Source organism: Leopardus geoffroyi, chromosome C3 (assembly GCF_018350155.1).
Source record: "Leopardus geoffroyi isolate Oge1 chromosome C3, O.geoffroyi_Oge1_pat1.0, whole genome shotgun sequence".
NCBI classification, from domain to species: Eukaryota; Metazoa; Chordata; class Mammalia; order Carnivora; family Felidae; genus Leopardus; species Leopardus geoffroyi.
This window is the reverse complement of record NC_059338.1, coordinates 63,273,710-63,300,354: the sequence shown is the minus strand read 5'-3', so window position 1 is coordinate 63,300,354 and position 26,645 is coordinate 63,273,710. Positions and strand designations below refer to the sequence as shown.

Sequence of the window (26,645 nt, the reverse complement as noted above, 5' to 3'; positions counted from 1 at the left end):
AGAATTATGATTTGGTCAGTTGCTAATTATAGATTGAGATTTTTGCGCAGGAAACATTACAATTTGGGAAATAATATAGGATACGTAAGACACGAGCATTGTCATAAAGCTGTGTTCACACGTACTTTGAGCACAGTAGCTGGTCTACCCAGTAGTCATGGTCTCAAATGTTTTGACAGTTACCAGCCCAACTGAAGAGTAAAACAGTTCCTCAGTGGAGAGTTTGAACATTTGTCCGTGTGTCTTGGGGCTCAGCTGCCTTTTTATCTACTCCCTTTCACTCTCAGTGGTGGGAAGAGAGACCTGCCAACCTGTGTTCTAGTAGCACCTCCCAGAAATCCAGCTTATTCTGTGTTGCAAATTCTGACCATATCTCTTTCCTCTCTGAAATCTTTCTTCAGTCAGCTTTTTAAAAAATAGGTCGATCTGCATTTCTTAGGCCAATTTTGAAATGAAATGTTTACTCATTAACCTATTTTTCTTCTTTTTATAAGAAAGTAAGGGGGCTTAAACCTACCAAAAAGACATCATTACCTCTGAATATGTAGTATAAAAGATATTTTAAATACATAGAAAAATGAGGGGATTTCTACTAATGTTTTCACTGTGGCTGTTCATGGGGATAGAGAAATTGCCAATTGATTCTCAGTCTTACATAACATATAATACAACCTAGAATAGCAACCCTATAAATCTAGGGTAACTCTATACCACATAAATATAGAAGAATTATAAGAGATCTGGCTAGTTCACTTTTAAAGGGTTTATTGATCATTAGAACCATACTAGATACTAAAAGGAGTATAAGATACAATGTTTGAATGTGGGAATTTGTCATTGACTGTGGAAGACATTCACAACACACTGCAGTGGGAGGAATGATGAGATTCGTCACCAGAATGAATTTTATAGAAGTTGAGAGAATAGGTAAAGGTAAGCTAGGGTGACTAGGTAAGGATTTTAGCATGAGCTCTGGAGGATAGGTGATATGTAAGTTTTCGGAAGAAGGAGGACATTCACAGTGAGGTTAACAACATATGCACATGAAGTCCAGAATTAATGAGGAGCCTATTTTGTGAATAGCATAGGCAATATCACAGGTAGATAGAACATTCATGTTGGAGAAAAAACAAGATTAGATCCTTTGTAATCAGATTGTGAAAGATCTTAAATACCAATTTGATGTTTTTAATGGAAACCAGCTGGAAACCGTTGGAGGCTTTTATGCATTAGGTGTCCAAATCAGTATCTGATGAAAAGAAGAACCTACTGGGTTACGGTAGAAAGGGGACATCCGTAAGCAAATGGCACTCTTCCCTCCATGAGCCAGTCGGTCAGCAAGATATCGTCTTGTTTCCGTACTCTGCAATCTCCCTGCTACCATCCTGGGGCAGTTCTTCATCAGGTTCTCCCTGGACTATTCTGATAAGTCTCCTAGTTGATCTCTTGCCTTCAAATATTCTCCTCTCTGGAGTATTTGGGAGCAATGCATAGGATAGATTAATCTTCGGAAAAAAACTTCCTTTCCAAGTATCACCTCCTTAGCTCAGAAAAATCTCACATGTTTCCATTTTTTGCAAGAGGAGCCTGAATGGCTATTTATTTATTTTTTTTATGTATCATGTATCAACAATCGAACACTTGCCCAAATCATACCTATGTTTCTACTCTGTGTATTTTCAATATTCACGTTGTCTTCTATTACTCTTTAATGTTCCATACTTTTCTTTTTGACGTATATTGCTACATTCTATTAGGTTGAATTACATATAAAGTTCTTAACTTCATTTTTGTTTTCAGTGATTTTTATTTACACTATTTTATGTACTTGATCATTTGAAGATTTGGTGCTTTTCTTCCCCTTGCCTGTGATCAGATTTTTAGGCAAACAAAGTTATGTCCTGTAATAGCGGCGTCTCACTATATATAATAGAGCCCTTACTTAAAATTTGATCATGTAGTGGATAAGTGCAACTGTAATCAGATTTTCTTCCTTTCTGTCATATTTTCTAGGGGGTACTGTAATCATTTATTTGCAAAGTTTAACCCATAAACTAAGTTTAGAACGGGGAAAGGAGAAAACCTTGTTAAAAATCACTTTAAAGGGAGATTGTTTGTAGAAAATTACAAAGAATAATAATGCCATACTCAGTCACACATTCTCTTCCTGCCATTCAAATCACACCCTAATATGATAAGAAAAAATTTCCACAGAATGTCTATTCTTCCCTTCTTTTTTTTGGCATTACACAACAAACGTACAAAAAGAAAAAGTATAATCCTGTTTTCATGGACATGACTATGGAGTTCAGGGTTTCAGATGCGGCTCCTAGGTGTGACAGCACCCCTCACCATCATGTCCTTTATGGACATAAATTTACATTGTGTGTCACATGAGTTTCCTATTAGATAGTCTCACTGTTTTAGTACTTCCTTCGTTAGAACGTTGTCAGTGACCTGCTCAGACATCTGTCACGAGTCTTCCCTCGTGACTTTTCTGAGCTCTCTGTCACCCCCTTTCCTGATTTACTTGAAGCTAATTTATAGTTGCAGTCTTTACTGCCATAGCCTCATTTATCGGAATGTAAGTTGGGGGCACTTATGGAGAACCCAGGGGAGTGATAAACTTCTAGAGCACAGTGACTATGTATGCTCATGTAAAAATTTTCCTGCAACATTTGTGACAAGGTCTGTGTGCTGGAAGGTCATCTGTCTTGGTTCTGCTACTTTACTAGTGTGTGGCCTTGGGCAAATCACATAATTTCTCTGGTCTTCATCTTTGTCATCTTTTTTTTTTTAAGTTTATTTGTGTATTTATTTTGAGAGAGAGAGAGAGAAAGAGAGAGAGGGAGAGGGCACAAGCAGGGGAGGGGCAGAGAGAGGGGGAGAGAGAATCCCAAGCAGGCTCAGCACTGTCAGCACATGGCCTGACGCAGGGCTTGATCTCACCAACCATGAGGTCATGACCTGAGCCAAAACCAAGTCTGACACTTAACCGACTGAGCCACCCAGGTGCTCCCATCTTTGTCGTCTTTAGACACGAAGGTTAATAATACCCACTTCTCAGGATTATGGTAAGGATTAATTGAGATGCTGTATGTGAACATGCTTTGTAAATTGTGAAAGGGTGTGCAAATAAAAGTCTCAATGTAACAGGAGATATGCAGTAATTTTGCTCGGTTGAGTTAAATGATAGCCATCCTTCCCTTTCCAGCTACATTACATTGGAATGGCAAGGAAGCTACTTGATTGGATTTTCTTTAAAGATCATTAGAAGTTTTAGGTAGAAACTATTTGCAGTGCTGTCTTGCACTTGAAGACAGCTTCTATGGGTTGGTTGGGGGAAGAAATCCCAATTTCATTTAATGCCAAGGATTTGATCTGTAACAGCTAGTCCTTGTAACTAAACATGAGCTAGACCCCCAAACCATGGCCATGGCCACCTCTGGCCAAGGAAGGAAGCATCACTACAGCTCAAGGCCAGCCCCATTTCATTGGCCTCAGAGGAGTGGGGCACAGACCAGATTCTTCAAACCTTCAAGCCTTTGGGAAGTCAAAGCTTCCACGGGTGGTTGGTCCATGTGACTATTGTTACCCCTTATTTTAGTCAGAAGTTGTTTTCACTTTTTAATAGAAGGAATAAAATCCTCACATATCTTTCTGACTATCCTGAGGGGATCCCTTGGTTACCATCCATTGGTGGAAAGTTTTTGATTAATTTGGTTCTTCCATTAGATGATTACTGTTTTATAAGGTGGAAGATGCATTGGGACTTGTTCTTAAGGGAAGGCAGGCAAGGAGTGATGAGTTTCCGTAGTTTATGTTAAATGATGTGAGGAGACCCCAACAGAGCCAGCCTTCCTTCTCTCCCTCCTCTCTTTCCTTTCTCCCTTCCTTCTTCCCTTCTCCCTCCCTCCTCCTCTCTTCTTCCCCTCCCTTCTCTCCTCCCTCCTCTTCTTCCTCCTTCCCTTCCTCCTCTCTCTTTGAACTTCTCCTAAGGTCAACAGTTAACTACCATCTATCCAAAGATACTGACATAAAAGAACACCCTGCATGTAATTAGTTTCACTGAATTATTCTCAAATACTTTACCTCAGACTCTCTCCTTGACCCTCTTTCCTAGACACACTATCCAACCAACAGCCTCCCTCACTTAATTCTGTTTTTGAAATTTCCTACCTCGTGTGCCTATGATTTAAAGTAACACAATTTGGAAGCATAGGAGTTATCACAATTAATATTTAAGCATATTTTTAGGAAATCTAAGTTCTAATGGCTATTTAGAAAGTTTTTATTGAGGGTCTATTGTGTTCTCAACATTGTACCAGGTACTGAGGGAAAAAAGAAGGAAATAAGGAAGGAAACCACCCTTTCTTTGAGCGTTACTATGTGCCAGGCCCTTTCACATATGTTATCTCATTTAATCTTCACACCGCTCTGAGGTAAGTATTATGTTCTCTATTTTAAAGAGACTGAGGGAGGTTATGTGACTTGGTGAGCTCGCTTACCTGGCAAATTGGCCGGGCCAGGATTTCAGCCCGTGCTTCACAGAATGACTCTGAAGCCTGTGCCTGTGTTCATTTCATAATCCACAGACCTGGGTTAGCCCTTGGCTTTGGAGAGTTTATCATCTAGTAGCAAAAATCTGCCACAAGTCCTTGGAATTGGTATTTTGAGATGTTTCATTCAGTTCTGAAGTAAGTTTTACAATTAACACATTGAGTAAGAGTTTAGGAAAGGGAGGGTCGTTAAGGACTGGATCATCAAGACGAGCTTCTTGGAAATTGTGCTCGTTTGGAGAAAGAGTAAGATTTCAAAAGATGAAGTACATTCCAGGTAACGGGAATAGCATTAATTTGAAATGTTATTTCTGAGAAACTTCGGCTGAATCTCTTATTGTTGATTTAAATGAGTATGAAATCCTCAGATATGAATGAAAGCTCCAGATGGTATGTTATTTTTTTATCCCTGTATAGAGTGAAAAATATCAAAGGAGGAAGAAGGATAAATGATGGGAATAAATATGGCACTTGAAATCTGTAGCAGAATGCCGTGCTCATACCAGACACTTGTTTTCTCAGGGTCACAGTTAGGCACTCGCCCCCCTTAGCTGACCTGGTGTTGTTCGTGCGGTTCTTGCAGTAACATCGCTGTTCCTCGTCTCTCCTTGAAGAGTATAAAATAATTTTACTGATGCAAAGTAGTACTCCATTTTAAAATCCCATCTTAAAGGCAGTGTTTTTTTTTCAGCTAAAAAGGTTTCAAATGATAGCTTTTCACTTGGAAAAGGGTACATTATCTCTTTATCTGTTTATTAAAAACAAGACCCTGACTTCTTAGATAAAGGAGAGGTAAGGTGGTGTGGAAAGGAGTGGGCGAGGGGCACTGGGTGGGAGGCTCTCCCCCTGCAGCCTGGGCATGAGAAGCAGCTGTGTGGGTTGAGCCACACACTTGTGTACTCTTTTGCACTAAGTTAATTATTAACAGGTCAATCCAGCTCAGTCTTCCAGGTAAAAATTTGCTGAATGTGTAACACTGCCCAACATGAGCTAGCCTGTGTGCACTGTTGTTTTTTATCTTGTCACCGATCCCAGCATTGTCCTCCATGATGCCCTTCCATCTCTGAAGGGTCAGAATCATTCTTTCCACACACTCTTCTGACTATATTAATTTATGAGCTCGTTACATTTATAGATCATTTTTGGTTAAATTAGATGTGGATACCTACCTGATTTATTTGTTTAATACTTATTTTTTAACTTAATTTTTTGTTTTCTAAAACGTAGATGTTTATGTGTAATTCATTTTTTTAATTGTCGACTAAAAGGGGTTGTATGCCCATCGTATTTGCCTGTCATAGGAAATTAAGAGGGACTTGAGGAAGCAAGGAAAGAGAATTGACATTTTTTTAAGAGCCTACTATGTACGACATGCTTTATTTATGTGATCACATTATGTCACGACAAGAATGACATGAAATAAAACTACCTAAAAATCCAAGCAAACTAGACACTGAAACCAAGATCTAGAGAGATTAAGAAACTTTCCCAGAGCCTCTAGGCAGATAGAAGGCAGAGGTCCGTCTGATATCTGGCTGGAGTGTGTTGAATCATACACAGGGCTCAGACGACAGCTCTCGTCAAGTAATGTTTAGTCAGCACCCACAGAAACTTCACCGTATGCCAGCTATTATATGCAGTGGGTTAATAGCAGACTCTCATTGTTCTTGAGAGATGTATTTTATGTCACAGCAATTCTTACTTATTCTGTAGCAGGGGGACAAGCATGCAGGTGATAGCTAGGTGGCCGGTTATTTGATAGATTCCTATCAACACGACTGGTAATATCGACTGGTCCCACCACCACCCAGGGATTCCAGAGTTTTGTCACATGTGGCGTCAGGGAGGTTACAATGAAGGATCCATACGATTCTTTCTTGTGATATTCAGTGGGTTGCCAGTCAGCAACATGGTAATTTCTCGAGACATTCAGTCTGCTGAGAAGTAGTAGTAGTAGTAGTAGTAGTAGTAGTAGTAGTAGTAATAATAACAACAACAACAACAACAACAACAACAACCACTTGTTGAGGACCTTTATGGGTATGTTAATCCCACTAACAGTTTTCCAGGATATATACTGTTGCTTCGTGATAGCCAGGGAATGAGGCTCATGGAGTTTGCCAGTGATCATGTGAACTTTTAAACCCCCAACTTACAGGTTTCAAGGGCAGTGATTTTTTGTGCACCATTGCTGAACTGAAACCTCTCCTGCTGCCCCGGGGTCTTGAGGTGAGAGGTTTTCTCGTGTGGGTAGTTCTGAAAGTGTGGGCTTTCCATGCCTCTAGACTAGTTTATATGTCGGTATCAGGGATCCGAGCTGGTGATTCTCAACTAGCGTGAGAAGATTTGTTTCAGAGCTCTGGGCTGCTTCTCTTTGTGGAAACTGAAGCTTAATGCAGAGGATTCACTGGTATGTGACCATTTCAGCTTTGCTTTTCTAATTATGTCCGAGAGGTCATAGGAGAGACTGATTTTGAGAGGCATAATCATCTGGATATTTCATATGACTCACGATCGTTGCATTTTTAACAGATTGGACTTGAAGGACACGTGTTTTGTTGATCTCTCTGCCATTGTAGTCTAAATCACTCCCTGTCTTTTCCCCCCATATCTTTATACTAATTTAAAAGCATTTATTTATTTATTTGAGTGAAGTTAACTGAGGCCCAAGGCCAGGGTGCAGGGAAGGACCTTTAAGCCTTGGAATTTAGGAACACTATGCAGGCATTCTTTTGGATTGGAAATAATACATAATCAAGCAGATGCTAATGAAAAATGAAATGCAGGGAGAGAGAAAAGAGACTAGGGTGGCTGTGTGAAAGTTTCATGGAGGAGAGTACATTGCCCCTTTATTACAATAATGTTGCTGCCCTATAATAAGGTCTTTCATTGCTGGTTCAGCTTTTTTCATTCATTTGTTTTGTGCTCTGCTTCCTGTTACTAATTGTCAGCACAATCGTCTTCCAACTATGAAGTCTCAGTGTCCTTTTGGACCAATTTGTCATTGTCTTTCTCCCTCACCCCCCAACCCATGCTCTCAGAATCTATTACTATGGTTGCATTTTTAGACATTTTTTATGTTTTAAAATGGCACTGCTTTTGAAACACGCCAGAATAGTTTATGATAATTGAATCATCCAACCAGCAACAGTTACTGCTTCCAAAAGCACACTGGTGAAGTTTAAAGTTTCTGTCTCTATAGGATATTCTTATAAAGTGATTAAAAATAAACATGCAATACTCTCTTTATAGCAGTATTTCATACACATTGTTCCTTTGAGCTTCACAATGGCCCTGGGGAAAGAGGACATTTCATTAAACTATATTCTTGACATAATTCACCAAATATTTGGAATTTCTGTGCCTATAGGAAGTTACATTTTTATTGTTTTCCTATCAATGGCTCTTGATTCTTAGACTATTATAAGAAGTCTTCAGGGTTGGCTTACATTGACAAGCCTGAACAAATTCCAATATCAGAATCCAGGCACATGTTACATGTTACATGTTATTTCCTGTACGATTTTTAACTTTTTGGCCAATACATATTCCAAATGTGCTCTCTGCCTTGAACCAGTAATTTAATATTGAAAGAAAGACATTTTTCAAATTTAATTTCTGTAAAGAACTTCTGAAACAGTATTATTCCTTGACAGTTCATCTGTCACCTAGAACTTTCCCTATCTTATGATCATGTGATAAAAGTTTACTGGTGTTTCTAAGTTTTGTATTCTCACAATAGATAGCAATTATTTTTGGTGCATAAATACTAGACAAGAAGTTTGGTCAGTTTACTTTGGGGGAAAACCATTTCAGTACTCTCTGTAGGTCACCTATTTCTGTCGATTAATTGCAGAAAACTGGTAAGTGTAATATACAAAGTTTGTTATAAAGAAAGAAAACTTCACTTCCTCTCTTGTAAGTAGCTAACATTCCTAAAACAGTTCATGACATACCAAGAAGAGCCAAGAATTCAGAGCTAGAAAACATGGATTAGAGATTCAGCTTTACAACCTTAATGACTTGATGATTTTGAATTAGTGACTGAAAAACCAGACAGCTTCCATTTTCTTATTTGTGAAATGGAAATAATGAAAACCCTCTAAAACTTTACTGGGAAGATTAAAGGGAAATAATGCACGTAAAATCTTAATGTTACAGGAAAGCAGCTGATAATAGGCCAAAATAATGGCTTAGTACTTAATTATTTAAAAAGAATAAATTTTGGAGAAAGATGTAGTGGAAAGCAAAGTTTCCCTACTCAATTGGGAAAAGATAGAAGATGAGATTTTTTTATTCTGCTGGAGACAAATGAACTGATTATTCCAATGTGCACTCTTCATTTATCTTGCAATGCACCACTTATACCCAATTTTGAAACATACTGTTTTTGTGCTAGTAAAGACCCAGAGGCCTCTTTATGGTTATGACTGAAACCTTTTAAAGTCAGGATAGCTTATTTGGAGTCAGAATTCTGAATGGAAACCGAGACATCTCTGTCTTTCCTTAAAGTTATAAGAAGTTAGTGTTTTCCAGATCGGTCAGATTATAATAATGACTCTTTGGTTATCTTTACATATGGTTTAAATGAAATTAATAGGTTTGTTGGTTTATAATCTTCCAAAATTCATTTTTTTTTTTTTTGATAGTTCTCTGCTTTACTCTGAATGGATAGGCCTACCTTTTGATTGTTCTCCAAGGAAAAAATCCCTTTAACTATTCTATAAATCTACTGCTTTCTACTAGGGAAAGGATACTAGCTTTTAATTGTTAGAGCCATGGCTGTGCAATCAAGAATTTGATTAGGCTTTAAATAGTTTTTTCAAATTGATGTCATCATTGAGATTTATTTATATGTATACATAGAGTAAACTGGACAAATGGATTTTGAAGAAATAAGTAAGATTGGTGGGGATCATAAAGTAAATTGTGCTTCTCAAGGCATGTGAACTTTAAAATATTGAGATTATCTTATAAGAAAAAGAGAACTAGTTGTGATAAACTCTGTTGCCTCAGAAATATTTTCTATTTTAAAAAAAATGCTTATTTATTTATTTTGAGAGAGAGAGAGAGCAGGGGAGGAGCAGAGATAGAGGGAGAGAGACCCCTGTCAGCACAGAGCCCGACGTGGGGCTCGAACTCACAAACTGTGAGATCAAGACCTGAACTGAAACCAAGAGTTGGATGCCTAACTGACTGAGCCACCCAGGCACCCTGTATTCAGAAATGTTTTCTGAAGCTCTTTTTGTTTGTTTGAATTCAGGCTGTGACGAATCAAAAGAACTATTAGAAGTACCAGGTACCCTGAAGCTTACAGTATAGTTAAGGAGATACACTTGAAGCAGTCTGTAACTAACACTATGTGATCAGTCCCAGCATGTGCAATGTAAATGTTAAGTGCAGAAGATCTTCCAGAGTAGAGAGTAAGAGCTGGAATCATCAGAGCTTTTCAGCGACTGGAATCTAGGTAGAAGGGAAGGAAAGCGTTTCACATGACAGAAGCAGTGTGAATTAAATCCTTAAATTAAGAATAATCTGGGAGCTTTTTAAAAAACAAAGCAGAAAGAGACCCATGAATACAGAGAACAAACTTATGGTTGCTGGAGGGGAGGGGGGTGGGGAATGGACAGAGTGGATGAGGGGGAGTGGGAGGTGCAGGCTTCCAGTGGTAGAATGAATAAGTCACAGGAATAAAAGGTACAGCATAGGGAATATAATCAATGGTATTGAAATGGCATTGTCAAGTGACAGACGGCAGCTATACTTGTGGTGAGCACAGCATAACATACGCTTGTTGAATCACTGTGTTGTACACCTGAAAAAAAGAACCGGAGAATGTTTAAGGGACAATGAAGATACACATATATATCAGGAGAAAGTACTCCTTGGCGTTTTCAATCAGCTTTTAAATTTTTCACACTCCACAAGCGATACCATACAGTGTTTGTCTTTCTCTGGTTTATCTCACTTCGCATAATACCCTCAAATGTGATCCATTGTTATCCATGAAATTGCAGGGTATTTTTTTTAATATCCCATTTTCATCATCCATTTGTCCATCATAGGGAAATTAGGTTGTTTCCATATGTTGGCTGCTGTAAATAATGCTGCAATGAACAGGAGGGAGATTTCCAGATCATATGGTAGTCCAGTTTTTACTCTTAGGAACCATCATAGAGTTTTTCATAATGGTTGCCACCAATTTCTCTTCCTACTAACAGTGTTGTATAAAGGTTCGCTTTTCGTGCAAGCCCAGCAACATTTGTTATTTGTCTTTTTGATTCTAGTCTTTCAGACAGGTAGAAGGTGATGTCTCATTGTGGTTTTGGTTTGCATTCCCTGAATGATGAGTGACGTTGAACATCTTTTCATGTTTATTTTGGCTTTGTTTATTCAGCCCTTCTGCTTGGTTTGTAATCAGATTACTTGTTTTTGTTGTTGTTTGTTTATTTGTTTTTTGGTGTTGAGTTGTGTAAGTTCTTTACATAGTTTGGATATTAACCCTTTATTGGATATGTCATATGCAAATATCTTCTCCCATTCAGAAGGTTGCCTTTTTGTTGTGTTGGTTTTCTTTGCTGTGCAGAAGCTTTTAATTTTGTTGTAGTCCCAATAGTTTAATTTTGCTTTTGTCTCCCTGGCCTCAGAAGACATATCTGAGAATGTAAAAGAAAATGTTTCTATGATTGATGTCAGAGAAATTCCTGCTTGTTTTCTTCTAGGAGTTTAATGGCTTCAGGCCCCACATTTAGGTCTTTAATCCATTTTGAGTTTGTGTGTATGGTGGAGTTTTGTTCTTCTGCATATTGCTGTCCAGTTTTCCCAACACTGTTGTTGAAGAGACTGCCTTTGCCCCATTGTATATTGTAGCATCCTTTGTTATAGATAAAGTGATGAAATAAGTGGGGGTTTGTTTCTGGGCTGTCTGTCCTATTCCACTGATCCATGTGTCTGTTTTTGTGCCAGTACCATACTGTTTTGATTACTATAGCTTTGTATTATATCTTGAAATCTGGAGTTTTGATACCTCCAGTTTTTCTTTTTCAAGATTGCTTTGGATATTTGGATCCTTTGATTTTCATACAAATTTTAGGATTATTCTTTTCTAGTTCTGTGAAAATGGCTGTTGATATTTTGATAGGGATTGCATTGAATCTATAGATTGCTTTGGGTAGTATGGACACTTTAATGACATTTGTTTTTTTTTTTTTTTTCTTTAATTTTTAAAAATGTTTATTTATTTTTGAGACAGAGAGAGACAGAGTGTGAGCAGGAGAAAGGCAGAGAGTGAGAGAGGGAGAAACAGAATCTGAAACAGGCTCCAGGCTCTGAGGTGTCAGCACAAAGCCCGACACGGGGCTCAAACCCACGAACTGTGAGATCATGACCTGAGCTGAAGTCAGACGCTTAACCGACTGAACCACCCAGACACCCCAACATTTGTTCTTTCAATCCATGAGCATGGAATATTTTTTTGTTTATTTGTGCCGTGTTCAATTTCTTTCACCAGTGTTTTATAGTTTTCAGAGTACAGGTCTCTAGCCTCCTTGGTTAGTTAAGTTTATTCCTACATATTTTATTCTTTTTGACGCAATTATAAGTGTGATTTTTTTTCTTAATTTCTCTTTCTGCTGCTTCATTGTTAGTGTGTAGAAATGCAACAGATTTCTGTGTATTCATTTTGTATCCTGTGACTTTACTGAATTCAGTTCTGAAATCTAGTAGTTTTTTTTTGGGTGGGGTATTCATTTTGTTTTTATTTATTTTTTTAATGTTTACTTAATTCTGAGAGAGAGAGAGAGAGACAGAGTGTGAGCAGGCAAGGAGCAGAGACAGAGGGAGACACAGAATCCGAAGCAGGCTCCAGGCTCTGAGCTGTCAGCACAGAGCCCAACACAGGGCTTGAACTCACGACCTCTGAGTCATGACCTGAGTGGAAGTCTGACGCTTAACCAACTGATCTACCGAGGTGCCCCTTATTGTTTTTATAGTAAGGGATAAAATTTGAAAAGGATTTGGGCTTGCTTATGAGTGACTAATGGGGTTGAGCTTTGTCCTGCAGAGACTTGTATATTTTTGAGAAGGAGAATCATCTATAGAATAAGAGTTTGAGGAAGACTGCTCAGGCCTGTAGTCATACGTGGGACACCTTGGACAGGGAGAAGGGTGGAGGAAGGGAGACCATCTGGGAGGCCAGTTCAGGGATCCCGATTTTGGTAATGAGTGTCTGGTTGAGCAGTGAAGACAGACATTTCTGAAAGAATTGTTAGGATGAATGTTGCTTAGCTATGGGTCAGAAGAGTCAAAGATGAGTGTGTTTATTGCATGATTAGGAAAATGATACAGAAATAAATTGAATAGAAGCACTGTGTCAATGTGGTAATTTTCAGTGCGGACGATAAAAGAAAATATGAAACGCTTTTAGGTATGTTGAGAATGGGATGATAATAGGGCCTCAGAAAAGCGATGCCAGCTTTGCCATATGGAAGGTTCAGGTTTGAGAGTCTTCAGACATCAGGTGACATTTGAGGCAAAGCCACCAGAGAGCTCCCCCAGGATTATATCCGCAGCCCTCCCCAGGTCACTGAAGATCCCCCTGACCTCATTTCCTACCATTTCCTGAACTCCAGCCACCCTGGACTCCGTGCTGTTTCTCAGGCACATCTGTGGGCCCCTTCCCGCTGTGGGTCTGTGTACTTCCTGTGTCTTCGACCGGAAGCCTCCTCCCACAGACGGCTGCACCGGAGCCTCCTTTCCGTGAGAGGATTTTCCTACCCTTCCTTTCTAAAGTAGTACTGCCTGCCTGCCATTTTAACTCGTTGGCCTGCCTCATTTCTCTTCATAATACTTACAAGCAGTACTAGGTTAATAAATTCATTGTTTTACTTGGTTATAGCTTGACCACGCCTCCACTCAGTGGAGCAGAAGCTTTATGCCAAAATAGGGACTTTGTTTTGTTGGCCGCTCCACCCCCAGGGCCTAGCTTGGTGCCTGGCACACTGTGGGCACACGATAAATACTCATTTAGTGAATGAACTTACTAAGGACAAAATGATCACAAAAGCACAGTTGAACACAAAGGACGGAGCCTAAGGGAGCAGCTCCGTTCAGAGGAAGAGACCCTGAGAAAGAAGACCCCGGAGCCATCAGAGGGATGGAAGCAAAACCGGGAAAGTCAGTGTCCTGGGGGTGCGGGGGGAGGGGACTTGCAGGATGGGGGCCAAGAACATCAGATACAGCAGAAAAATGGGACAAGAAGAGGGAAGAGATACGAGGGATTTTAGGAGAGACGGTAACCGCAGCGTTACTGATGGTTAGGGAAAGGCGACCGACGAAGGCCAGTTCCGTAGCTCGTGGTTTTGAGTAATGGGCCGTGAGGGCAGGGCGATCAGCACGCAGTGCACACGCGTCTTGGTGTGGGTGCGTATTTATGGCTTACGCCCCTTGGTGCGCATGGCGATGTGGTGATGAGCGTGTCGGACTAGAAATACTGTCCCGTTGGCACAAATAGAAGCACGAGGCATTTACGTTGTAAATTAGAGTTGGTACGAAATAAACCGATTATTCCAGCAGTGATTCCTATAAACTTAAATGCCCAATGAAATATTCTGAAGTTTAAATTGTATTAGGTGAGTCTAATTAACCAGAAGAGCCTTTATTTTAGATAGTCTCAGGTATATTTTATATTTTAAAAATAATTTCCTTTTCCATAGTCAGCCATTTAAGCCTTTGGGGGTTTTTGTTTTGTTTTGTTTTTTGTTTTGGATACAATACTTTGAGGAAGGAATCTAATATTATTTTGGAGGGGGTTTCCGTTTTTGACCTTTGATGATAGGAAATTTCAGATGTACAGATAAAATAGAATAGCTTAATGAATTTTCCTCTACCTGTTACCTAGACTTAACAGTTACTGTTTTATCAGACTTACATTATCATTTTGTTAAAATATTTCATGTAAACTCAGGTATTATGACATTTATCCCTGAATTCTATGTAAACAATAAGGAATTTTCCCACATAGTTACAGTATCACCGTCTACCTTTATTAGGTGGATTTTATTAATTTAGAAATTTTATTAACTTAGAGCTCTTTAATAATATCTAAGAAGAAATTCATATTCGGGTTTTTTCCAGTTGTCACCTAAAATAGCTTTAACAGCTGGCTTGTTTAACAGAATACATTAAGGTTCTGCTGGTCTAGAAGAGTTCTGGGTTCTATATGACCCCCCACTTTGGTTCTGCATTCACTGAGCAGAGAGACGAGGCTGTGCGACCTGTGGAGAGTCCCTTCTTCTGGAATATTCTCTGGTAATTGCTTCTCAAAGTGTCATTAACTTGTCACATGACAAAATTTGTCATCTGTTCTCTCATTACATGTATTCACATGAGACCTGCTGTGTTTAGGCACAGTACTAGGTAATGAAATAGTATGGGCCTTGCTCTTAGAGAACTTGGAATCCAATATACGTTCTCATTAGATTCTTTTACAATTTTATTATTAGATCCTAGTTTCATCATACCTCAAATAGAAGTTAGTTTTTCTTATTTAGTTGATCCAAAACTGGTACTTACGATTATTTTTCATATTTGAACACTGTACCCAAGAACAGGCTATGTTAAAATGGTTAGATGTTATCCTGTTTACATCTAAAAAATCTACTTCTGTTTGTTTTGTGGCATATTATCATAATAAGCTGCCCACTGTGATAACTGAGTATCATGAGGTTCTGTGCCATTGTTAAATAGGATGATGTAGGGGTGCCTGGGTGGCTCAGTCGGTTAAGCTCTGACTCTTGATTAAGGCTACCATCATGATCTCATGGTTCGTGAGATCAAGTCCCATATCAGGCTCTGTACTGACAGCGCAGGACCTGCTTGGGATTCTCTCTCCTTTCTCTGCCCCTCCCTTGTTCACACTTGCATGGTCTCTCTCAAAATAAATAAATAAGCTTTAAGAAATTAGGATGGTATAGACCTTCATTTACTGAAATGAAAAATTTGCAACATACTAAATGAGCAGAGCACCTACATAATATGTCTTACATGTTGTGGTCTCATTTTTATTTTTTAAAAATGCTTAGAAAAGTTCTGAAGGAATGTACATTAAAACCTTAACAGTGGTTATACTTGTGTGGTAGGATGCTGGTTAATTTTCTTTTCATTTTACCTATATCTGTTTATGAATTGTTCTACAGTAAGCATAGATAATTTATACAATGAAAGTAAATAAATTAGTAAGTTAAAAACCAGCTTGACTACACAACATTGTATATGTATGTAACACCGTAGAATTGTACATTTAAAATTAGGGGCGCCTGGGTGGTTCAATTAGTTGAGCGTCCAACTTCGGCTCAGGTCACGATCTCATGGGTCATGAGTTTGAGCCCTACGTTGGGCTCTGTGCTGACAACTCGGGGCCTGGAACCTGCTTCAGATTCTCTCTCCCTCTCTTCCCCTTCTTGTGCTCTGTGTCTCTCTCTCTCTCAAAAATAAATAAACATAAAAATAAAAAAAAGAATATACATAATAATATATTTGAGGACTCAAAAATACACCCTCTTTATGGTCATTGTAGCTGACAGCATTATTTCATTGTGCCATTTCATTATAAATAGAATCTATTATTATGCCTTTGTTTTTCATGTTGCCTATTAGTAGAACTTATTTAAAAAAATAGTATTTAAAGGGTTCTAGAGGTTGAAATAAAACCTAATCTTTTAATAAATTCTGAACAGATGATATAAAAAAGATTCTTTTTGGTATGTATTTTTTTGATTTGGCGTGTTACAATCCCTCTAATTGGCTTCCAGGTTTACAAAGTGATTACAGCTTCAAATATACTTGGGTGTCTGTGGTTCAGAACATGTAAACATAAGCAGAACACTTGAAATTTAGCTTACAGTTTAACTTGCTCAGGTGAATTTAACTAGGATACCTAATTTAAGTACTAGTGTAACAAATGCTTTGCTGAAATGTATGATGGGTTATGATATAATAAAAGTTAGCTGCCTGGCATTTTATATGAGAACACTTGCTTTTTTCTAGTGTGTTAAATAGCTCCAGAAATCATAGCTAATCATTTGGTTAATAGCTTTTTAGAATCGCTATTCAAAGCTTCTGCTTTTGATTTTAGAATTTTCACGTGGCCTACCTTGATTTGGGAACTTTTCCGTAATTAAAAGGAAAATATTCTTCTGAAGAAGTATTAGCTAATCTTATCAACCACCATTCCCTTTAAGAATAAGAGTCTCCTTTAAGAATGAGAGTTTTCAGACATGAAGCATATTCTGAAAACTCCTGTATTGCTTTTCCTTTTACAGGGAGCTGTAGGATGTGTTCATGATTCCATATTTTGGTTAACATAAAAGAACCCAAGGCTCACTTGTTTGTTTAAACATGGTAATTGACAGTGTCAACGGTTTTGTATTCAGATTCAGCTCTTTGACTACATCTTTGTGCAGCAGTAAACCCGATACGGAGATAGAGTGACCTCTTCCCTTGTACTGACCCGAGTACCACTGAATATCTTGAGCCAGCTTTTGGTAACTGCTTCTCTCTTTTGCTGTCTCCATCTCTTTTACTGTATCATTTTGAAATAGGATTCATTTGTAGAGTATTTCATATTGAAACATATAAAATATAGGTTTGTTTCTGTAAAAACAGAAAGTAGTAAAAACTACGTGTTCATAATAACATTTTTGTTCAGCTAGGCTTCAGAAGGTCCTGATTGAAACCTTTAAGCCATTAGTGAAGTACTACTTTACAATTACATGTGTTGTAATTGGATGTTGAATGATTAATAACAGAGTTTGGTGTGTGCTATAGGTTGTAGAGAGTTTCTTACTCATTTTTGTTACTATACTGTGCCCAGAGTCTTACATAGTGGCTGGCCCAGAATTGGTATAGGTCATTGAGGCCATGAATATTTAGCATGTTTAGTCCAAATAGCCAAGTTGTGCATAACTACTTAGGTCATTATGTTATTATTTTAGTATTTTTCCAAAACCATCCTGTATGTAAATACAAATAGTTTATTCGTTTGTAAGAAGTTCCTTTCCAGTGGTCTGCTAGAGAATGGTAATTAATCACTTGTTTATCACTTTTGTAAGTTATGTTAATTGATAATCACTTAGAATCCCATATGTAATATTTTAAGTAGGTTGTTAAATTATAGCATTGAGAAGTTTTTAAAAGTATATCCCTTAAACTTCACTTAGGTGTAGTGTTAAAAATATGCTTCCTTTAGTCTTTCTTTAATTCCTGAACCTGGGGGCTTGTAGGTGTGCTTTGCATGGGATCACAGCACTGCTGGTGTGAGAGAGGCTAGATTTGAGTCTGACACTCTGATTTAAATTTTTTTTTAAGTTTTTATTTATTTTTGAGAGAGAGAGAGAGAGACAGGCAGACAGACAGACACAGCAGAGGCAGACTCCAGGCTCTGAGCTGTCAGCACAGAGCCTGACGCAGGGTTCAAACCCATAAACTGTGAGATCATGACCTGAGCTGAAGTCAGACGCTTAACCACCTGAGCCACCCAGACACCTCTGACACTCTGATTTTAAAGTCTTAGTCATCTTAACATCACCACAGGAGTGACCTTAAGTAAACTAAAGTGTAGGTAAACTTGGATTGGGCATTCTTACTTCCCTTATCTGTTCTTCCTATTTCTGCTTCATACAGTCTGTAGAGTTCACCCTTGAGTATTTCTGTCAGGCCTGCCCATCTTGTGTCTGTCCTCTATTCATTACTTTAAAAGTCACTCAGTCAGTTGTTCAGTCATGAGTATGTCCTGTGTCCCCTTATGTGCTATTGCGTCCTAGGTGTTACGGGGAAGGTTTGCACATAATTCCTAACTTCTAAGTAATTTCTCTACTAGGGCGTCACTTGAACTGTATAAAAACTGACTGGAAACTTAATAGGAGTTTTGTGAAGTAGGAAATGGGAAGAACAGTGGTCTTCACAGAGAATCAGGTTGGGTCTGTGCTTTATAGGTATAAATGTATAGTATATAGTATTTATAGTATTTGTAGTACAGTATTTTAGAACTTTCAGATTTAAACAAAATATAAATTGACATTCTGTATTTGGTGCTTTTAACATTCATATTTCAAAAAGTATGTGACATTGCTGTACAGTATTTAACTGTGGAACAGATTTTACGATCTGTCGATTCTACCACCTTTTCATTATTTTGCACACCACCAGGTTCTCGCTTTTCTCCTTACCCATTTTGAATTCACCAGTTGATTACCTAAATCAGGGTGCCGTGACTCCTCTCTTTTGCTTCTTGCTTTGCCAAACTTACTTGGTTAAATTACAGCTTTGCTGAAATCCAGTCCTCTGTATGCCCCAGCCACACCCATGTAGCTGAATAAATACATCTGGGGGAAACACGCAACCATGTGAATTCTTGATTGTGAAATTCCAACGGGCCCCTGATGCTGCCCCACTGTCATGTTACAGTTCCCTAGTCTGTTCGCTCTTCTATTCTCCTAGAGGGCTCTTATGTACCTTCTCTCTTCTCAGAGCCCCAGCGCATCCTCTTCCAACCTGAATCTCTTTTTATACATTTTTTAAATGTTTATTTATTTTTGAGCAAGAGAGAGAGAGCTTGAGCAGGGGAGGAGCAGAGATAGAGGGAGACACAGAATCCAAAGCAGGCTCCAGGCTCCGAGCTGTCAGCACAGAGCCCAACGCGGGGCCGGAACCCATGAGCTGTGAGATCATGACCTGAGCTGAAGTCGGATGCTTAACTGACTGAGCCACCCAGGCGACCCTCTTCCAACCTGATTCTTAAAAAAAAAATTTTTTTAAGGTTTATTCATTTCTCAGAGGCAGAGAGATAGAGCGTGAGCAGGGGAGGGGCAGAGAGAGAGAGAGAGGGAGACACAGAATCTGAAACAGGCTCCAGGCTCTGAGCTGTCAGCACAGAGCCTGATGCAGGGCTTGAACTCATGGACTGCGGGATCATGACCTGAGCCGAAGTCGGATGCTTAACCAACTGAGCCACCCAGGCACCCCTCAACCTGATTCTTAAAGATGGCTTTATATCCCAATTCACTGGGGAAAAAAAAATAGAAGTAATATGAAAATCCTTTCTACTAGCTCCTACTTGCATGTATAATACTCTTGATTGCTTTGGGGCTCTTAGTGTCTTGTTCTCTCACTAAATGGTCTATACTCCTGAGTAGAGCCAGCCCTCTGCTTGTCTAGCAAATCCTCTCTTCTTATCTGTATAAGGAAGTTGCTCCAGAAATTTACTCCTCTTATATCATCAAAACTACCTTATTGTTAGATACTACTATCAGAATTCATCCAACTTGGACAATATTTGGTAAGTGTCTGCTTTGGGGAAAAATAGTGTTTAGGCACAGATGGGCACAGTTCTAGGTGCTAAGAATCTTATCAGTGCAGCTTACATTCTTGTTGGGGAGATAGACAATAAGCAAAAAAGATACTAAGCCATTTCATATGTTTGAGGGTGATAACATATGTGAAATAAAAAAGTAGAGCAGGTAAGAGGGGTTGGGGAGGCCTGGGTCAAGGGTGCAGATCACAGAATTTCAGCAGCATGGTCACGTGTAGGTGAGATCTGATACTTGGTCGGCCGTGGGCTGTGTGAGGGGACAGAATGCCAGGCAGAGAGCACATCTAGACACAAGGCTAGGAGAGAGGGTGTAGCGCCTGAGGAAGTGCACCAAAGCCAGGGTGGCCTGGAAGGGAATACTGACTAGGTTGGGAGGTCAGAAACTTAAGCTGGGTGGGTGGGAGGCCCAGATCATGTAGGACCCTTGTCGATCATTTCAAGGCCTTTGTCTTCTATTGTTAGTGAATCAGAAGCATTGCAGAATGTATTCTTGCAGGCAATCATGTTAAGATCTCTGACCGCTCATGTTGAGAGCAGACTACAGTGAGGGACAGAGAGAGCTACTCTTGAGTTCTGGGCGTGTTCACGTGAGAGATAATGATGGGTTGTTCCCAGACAGTGGGAGAGGAGAGAAATGATCCTAGATGCATTTGGAAAGCAGAGCCAACAGGCTTTCCAGGATGAGATATGAGAAGAGAGGAGGAGTTAAGGGTGGTGCCAGGGCTTTTGACCTGAGCACTTAAGGGGATGGAGGTGCCGTCATCTGAGATGGAGAGAGCTAGAGCGAAGGGTGGTGGAGGGGGGAGGGGCAAAGGTAGGAGCAATCAGCTCACTTTTGGATGAGTTCAGATGTCTTTTTTTTTTTTTTAAGTTTTTATTTAAATTCTGGTTAGTGAAATACCAGTTTCAGGTGTACAAAGCAGTGATTCACCCTGTGCTCATCGTGACAGTTGCCAAGTTTTGATATCTTTTAGAATACAGTTTCTAGCCTTCAGTAATGGATCTAGCCCTTCCACATTTCTGAGTAGGAAGAGCTGGTTTTATGGCACCTGGGAGGTGTAGGCATTTGGCAGTGAGAGTCTGAAGTAGGACTGCATTGTTGGAAAAGTCATGTCCTGGCAAATACTACCAGTATCAAAGAGGAGCACCCCATGATTTGAGTCTGGATGGTGGAAAAATTAGGAAAGCCAGGAGGAGGAACAGAATCAGGGGAAAAGATAGTAGGTGTTAGGTGTCATACCAGTAATTCAGCCAGGTAGATCGACCCACTGTATAGTTAATCATGGGTATCACGAAATACAGATCCAAGATGGAAAGAAGTGTGGAGTTTTAGATCGGTAAACCAAGAGATGATGGCTGAAACTGTGAAATCTTATTAGACACGAGAAGAAAACTAAGCGGTGAATGATCTTTTTAGGTCAAAGAGTCAACAAGGAACTGGTCCAATGTGCTCAATGACTTGAGTCCTATAAAGACAGAGATGGAGGTCGATAGTTGCTAGTGATGGAGGGACCGCAGAACAGATGAACACTGAGAAAACACAGTTGACTTTGTCAGCTGCAGGGAAATTGTTTCTTTCAAAAGAGCAGTGTCAGTAAAACAACCCTACCCTACTCTGTCTTGTTGGCCACTACCGTGTATCCTTAAAGTCCTGCTCAGTATATACACCTGATAATGATAACTGACATGTATTGACAACTTATTATGTGTTACATGCTAGTCTCAGCATCCTACTGATTTATTATTAATCCTCACACCAGTTTTATGATGTAGTTACTTGTTTCCCCTTTGATACTTGCAGACCAGAAAGGTTAATTAACTTGTCCCAGGTTACATAGTTAATGGTAGGAAAAGAAATTGAATCCAAGAATACTGGTGTTAGAATCCACACTTTCAGCCACTACAAAATGCTCCTCCTCTTCTATGAAATCTTCTGAGATATTCCCTGAGTTAATTTATCACTTTTGATGAACTGGCTCTGTGGGCTGTGCTTACTAAGATTTTTAAATGGTGTATACTGTAGAAAAGCTTATAATCTAGGGGGATAAGGATACCTTTTTAAATGATAAATAATAATACAAGATAGTCTATACTGAGTGAAAAATGAGGGATATGATAATAACTAATGAGAATATGGAGAGGTGAATGTTTGGTTTACGACCAGGTTGATATAAAAGGCTTCCTGCAAAGAGTGGGATTGGATCTGGACCTTTCAACTGTAAGTGATTGCAATATGGGGAGGGGTGAAATCAGTGACCAGCGCCCCAGATAATAAGAACTGCTGGAACAAAAGGTACAGGTACAGGACAGAGCAAGATGTGTTTGGGGAAAATAAGTAGTCCAGTTTGGCTGGTTAATAGAGCATGTGGCCAGAATGGATGATGGAATGGAAATACTGAGGTCAGATTGTGAACAACCCTGAATGGAGGGCCCTGGAAAGCTGAGAGGTTGCATAGAGTAGAACTCTGTAGTTCTCAAATCTTTACTTCCTGGTTTAAATGTAAGTATATTCAAAGAGACATTTTATGTCATTTCTAGAATGCCAGTTAATGAAAACAGAACGACCAAAGCCAAACACATTTATTATCAGATGTCTCCAGTGGACCACTGTTATAGAGAGAACATTTCATGTAGATACTCCAGAGGAAAGGTAAGAAATGTTTTTCCTATTTTGTGAAAAAGCAACAATTGGTAAAAAGATATATGTGTATCTGACTTCACCATTTGTAAATATATGTGAACATATTTGTAAAATCCAATAGTCCCTTAATAATTCTGTTTCTGGTATAAATAATGAATAACAGAGGCTTGCAACACCCTAAATCAAAGCCTCTAGAACTGCTGTGAGATACGCTTCTTAGCAAAGCACAGGACATTCACCAATTAAAATATAAATTAAGACATTTTTATAACTAAACTACCCTTAAATAATAGTAAAATTGTGTTCATATTTGGAATTCTGAGGCTAGTAACAGCAAAAGGTTTCAAGCAGTGTGACGTTTTGCTGGTGGCGGCCTGGAGTATGACATTGAGAAGGATTATGAGATTGGGGCTAAGCTCCGCTAGAAAAAGCTACCAGGATAGATTGGCATGGACCGTCCTCATGCTAAAGAGGAGAGTGACGACTTCATCAGGGCCATATTTTCATCCTCCTGATCTACGTATTTCTACAACCGCTGCACCCCCACCCCCACCCCCAAATCTGTCTTCATAATCTCTTATCTTGTGCTCTGGTTCTGAGTTAGGTCCAACAACCACAACCACAGAATCATTTCCCTGCACGGATATTATCATAGTTGATCCAAATCAGCAACTTTGTGAAGTTAAATGTTGTTAGCCCTATTTTCCAAATGAGTAAATTAGGTCTTAAGAGACTTGTCTAAGATTTAAAACAAAAACCAAAAACAACCTCCCCCAAGACCTAGTAAACATTAAAGTATTATTTTAATAATACCCTTTTGATCAATGAACAGTGAAAGATAATATGTGATTACTTTAGAAAAGAAAGAAAAATGAAAACAGACTAGAAATCACTCGTAATTTTATGATCCCAGTTAAGGATAGATAATTCTTTCCTACACTTCCAGTCTTACTCTGTGCAGATGTATTTAGGTCTTGAGTATACATACAATTTGGGATGTCTTTTTTCCCCTGTCTACCCTGTCTTCCTTGGGCATTTCTAGATGCTAAGTCCTCAGTTTGCTTATGCTTCCGCTCATAACCATGGCTGGGCTAATACCTATTTATCTGCCAGATCTGAGCTTAAAATAATCACATTTTCTACAAAACCTCTGAGTCTTGTAGATGAGCCAGGCCCCCCTTCTATATACTAGGTATCTCCCTACAGCTTTTATGTCTGGTGTATCACCACTGTAATCTCTGTTTGCTTTTCTCACTGGACTATGAGATTCTTGACTAGCAAGGATTGTATCTTCCTTGCTCAATATTCTATCTTTATAACACAGTCCAGGATCCAACGTAGTATTTGTTGACTGGCTGAATGAATGGAACTTTTCCCATGTCACTGTACATTCTTTGAAAATATGATTCTTAGTGGATTTATAACATCCCATTGAAGCATGATTAATTTTGCCATTTATGTTTTTGCAAAGCTGGATTTATGCCATATCTTAAGACTTCAAAATAGTTCCTGCAATTATATCACACTACTTTTCTGAACAATCAGTTTTTATTTGCATTTATGACTAGAAGGCAGTTTTAGTAAAAATGAAAAACAGCATATTTAGATTTACCATTGGAGTGTGTTTTTCTATATTCATCTAGAATCTGGTGTCTGGAGATTTTATACGACTTTAATGTTAATGAAGACTTAGAAAGATGTAGTGAGAACTAGGAAAGCTATATATTTTCTGTGTTCTGTCTGCCAGTCTAAAATCTATCCTTGCTGTAAATGAAATATGTATCTCTAATCTATGTAAAAAAAAAAAAAGTCTATTTGTTTAATTGAATGATGGAAGTTTGGAATCTATTTTTTTTCCAAAGGATGAGACCACTGTCTCAGCTCTGTTCTTTTGTCTATTTCTTTTCATTGAATAATCCATTCTGTCCTCACTCATTATGGATGGCACATGTACATAAATATTTGTATATTTAGGTTTTTTTCTCCCCCCACCCCCCCCGGCCTTTGATTTCTGTTATTCCAGCACTAAGACCACATGGTTTTAATTAGATAAGCCCTATAAAATTTTTAACTTCTAATGGAAAGAAAAGGCCATAAGTAGAAGTAAGAAAATTAAGAAAAACCATTTCATGGAAAAGGAAACATATAGTAAAGCAAGACTTCCATTATTATTCCATTTTTTTTTTCCCCAAAATGTTCTTAGTTTTTGTAAGCATAGCATCTGCAGATAAATAGTAATTTTGTCTCTTCCTTTCTGATAGGACAATTATTTTTTTGTTTTTATTCTATTTATTTTATTAAAATTTTTTTTTTAATGTTTATTCATTTCTGAGAGACCGAAAGAGACTGAGCATGAGTGGGGGAGGGGTAGAGAGAGAGGGAGACACAGAATTTGAAGCAGGCTCCAGGCTCCGAGCTGTCAGCACAGAGCCTGACTCGAGGCTTGAACTCATGAACCGTGAGGTCATGACCTGAGCCGAAGTCGGACGCTTAACTAACTGAGCCACCCAGGTGCCCCTGTTATTTTGTTTTTCAACAGTATTTAATAGTCTTCATGATAGCAGATACATTTATTTTTTTCTCTGGTTTTAATGAATGCATTTCAAATTACTTACTGTTAAATATGATTTTTCGTATATAGTTTATTTTGTCATACTGGAACATCCACTTTACAGACCCAGGCTATTTTCCTTTCTTAGAGCTAATCACTTTCTTTATCACCATGATGGCCCTATTGCACTCATGCCCACATATTTATGTGCGCACGTGTTTCAGCTGTGGTGAGCTATACTTATAGTTTCCCAACTACTGATTCCATAGTGGACTCTCACATTGCCTGTGACTCTTCCTGGCTCTTTTGCCCCTGTGTCAGAAATACCTTCCCTTGCTTGTTTCTTTCTGTACCAGCTCATCTTGTACATCTCTGCTTACAAATCACTCCTCTCCTCTGTCCCCACTCAAAACTTAACGTTGTTTGCCTTAGAACACCACTGTTCTTAGTGCATACTTGTTATCATTTTACCTATAATGCTTTGTTATACTTCTTCACAATGCCAAGGTTTCCCCATGACCCTAAGTTAATATTACACCATGGCTTTAGTCACATACATGTATTAGATGTTTTAATTAAATGTTTATTTTTAAGTAAATAATCAGCTTGTGAAAATTAGTTTTCATATAAGTAGTATATTCTTTTAAATTAAAAAGATAAGTGTACTTGCTTCATTGGGGTCTGCATTCTGTTTCCCAAATTAAGTACATTTCCTGGCATTACTTAGTAATAAGAAGATTGCGTGCTTTCTTTCATTAGTGTGATATTTGGACCCAATACTGTTTTGCAGAGCATACATATATATTTTAGTTATGGTGAAAAAGGTAATTTAGGTCAGTAGTCCACCTAAGAACTCCTAGAAAAGGTGGACAAAATGGTTTAAAACAAACAAAAAAAGGCATACAAGAGCCAATTTGGCTGTGAAGAATTATGGGATCAAAACTTTATGGAAGAGTGAAACCTAAAGAGATGAGCCCACTGTTTTACTAGGGGTCCCTGCCAATTCTAGAACTGTCTGATTTGTTAACATGTGGAGTAGCTGTCAGATCTAGGAGTCACATTCTGGAATCCAGGGCCTACCAAAGAGGGGTCATGGTACATCAATACCTTTTAGGTTGGCACTAAGAAGAAAGGATAAACTGGATTTAAACTTATCTTTTAAAGACTGAAATCTAGCTTTAAATTATTTCAGGTCTTAAATTTGGTTAACATGATCCACTTTTGCTAGTCTCCTAGGAGCCTGTTAAAAGCAAATATAACTAATCTTAAACTATTTACAATTTTAATGTACGTTGTTCAATATGCATTAAAAAAATAAACAAGGATTCAAAGATTCACAAGCCACAGAGACAAAACAGACAACTGAATCAGATTCATAAGCACTCTAGATAATGGAGTTATCAGACAGAAATTAAAAGAACTCTGTATTAGTATTTTCAAGGAAATAAAAGTTAAGGCGGGGAAATTCAGAGAGCTAGAAGTTATGAAAAAGAATAAAATGGGAATTCTAAAATTGAAAAATAAGAT

The 26,645-nt window shown here is 38.6% G+C and overlaps 1 protein-coding gene across 4 annotated transcripts in view; it reads left to right on the top strand.

The window, feature by feature from the left end:
- Positions 1–26,645, top strand: part of AKT3 (AKT serine/threonine kinase 3) — a 308,341-nt gene that overhangs the window by 140,356 nt on the left and 141,340 nt on the right. For 3 of the 4 annotated variants that reach the window (XM_045453168.1, XM_045453166.1, XM_045453167.1), the window contains one exon: positions 22,465–22,576. In XM_045453168.1, coding sequence (XP_045309124.1) covers positions 22,465–22,576 — 112 coding nt within the window. Of the gene's footprint in view, positions 1–14,761; positions 14,868–22,464; positions 22,577–26,645 lie in introns of those variants that run through there. The other variant, XM_045453169.1, reaches the window with a different exon arrangement.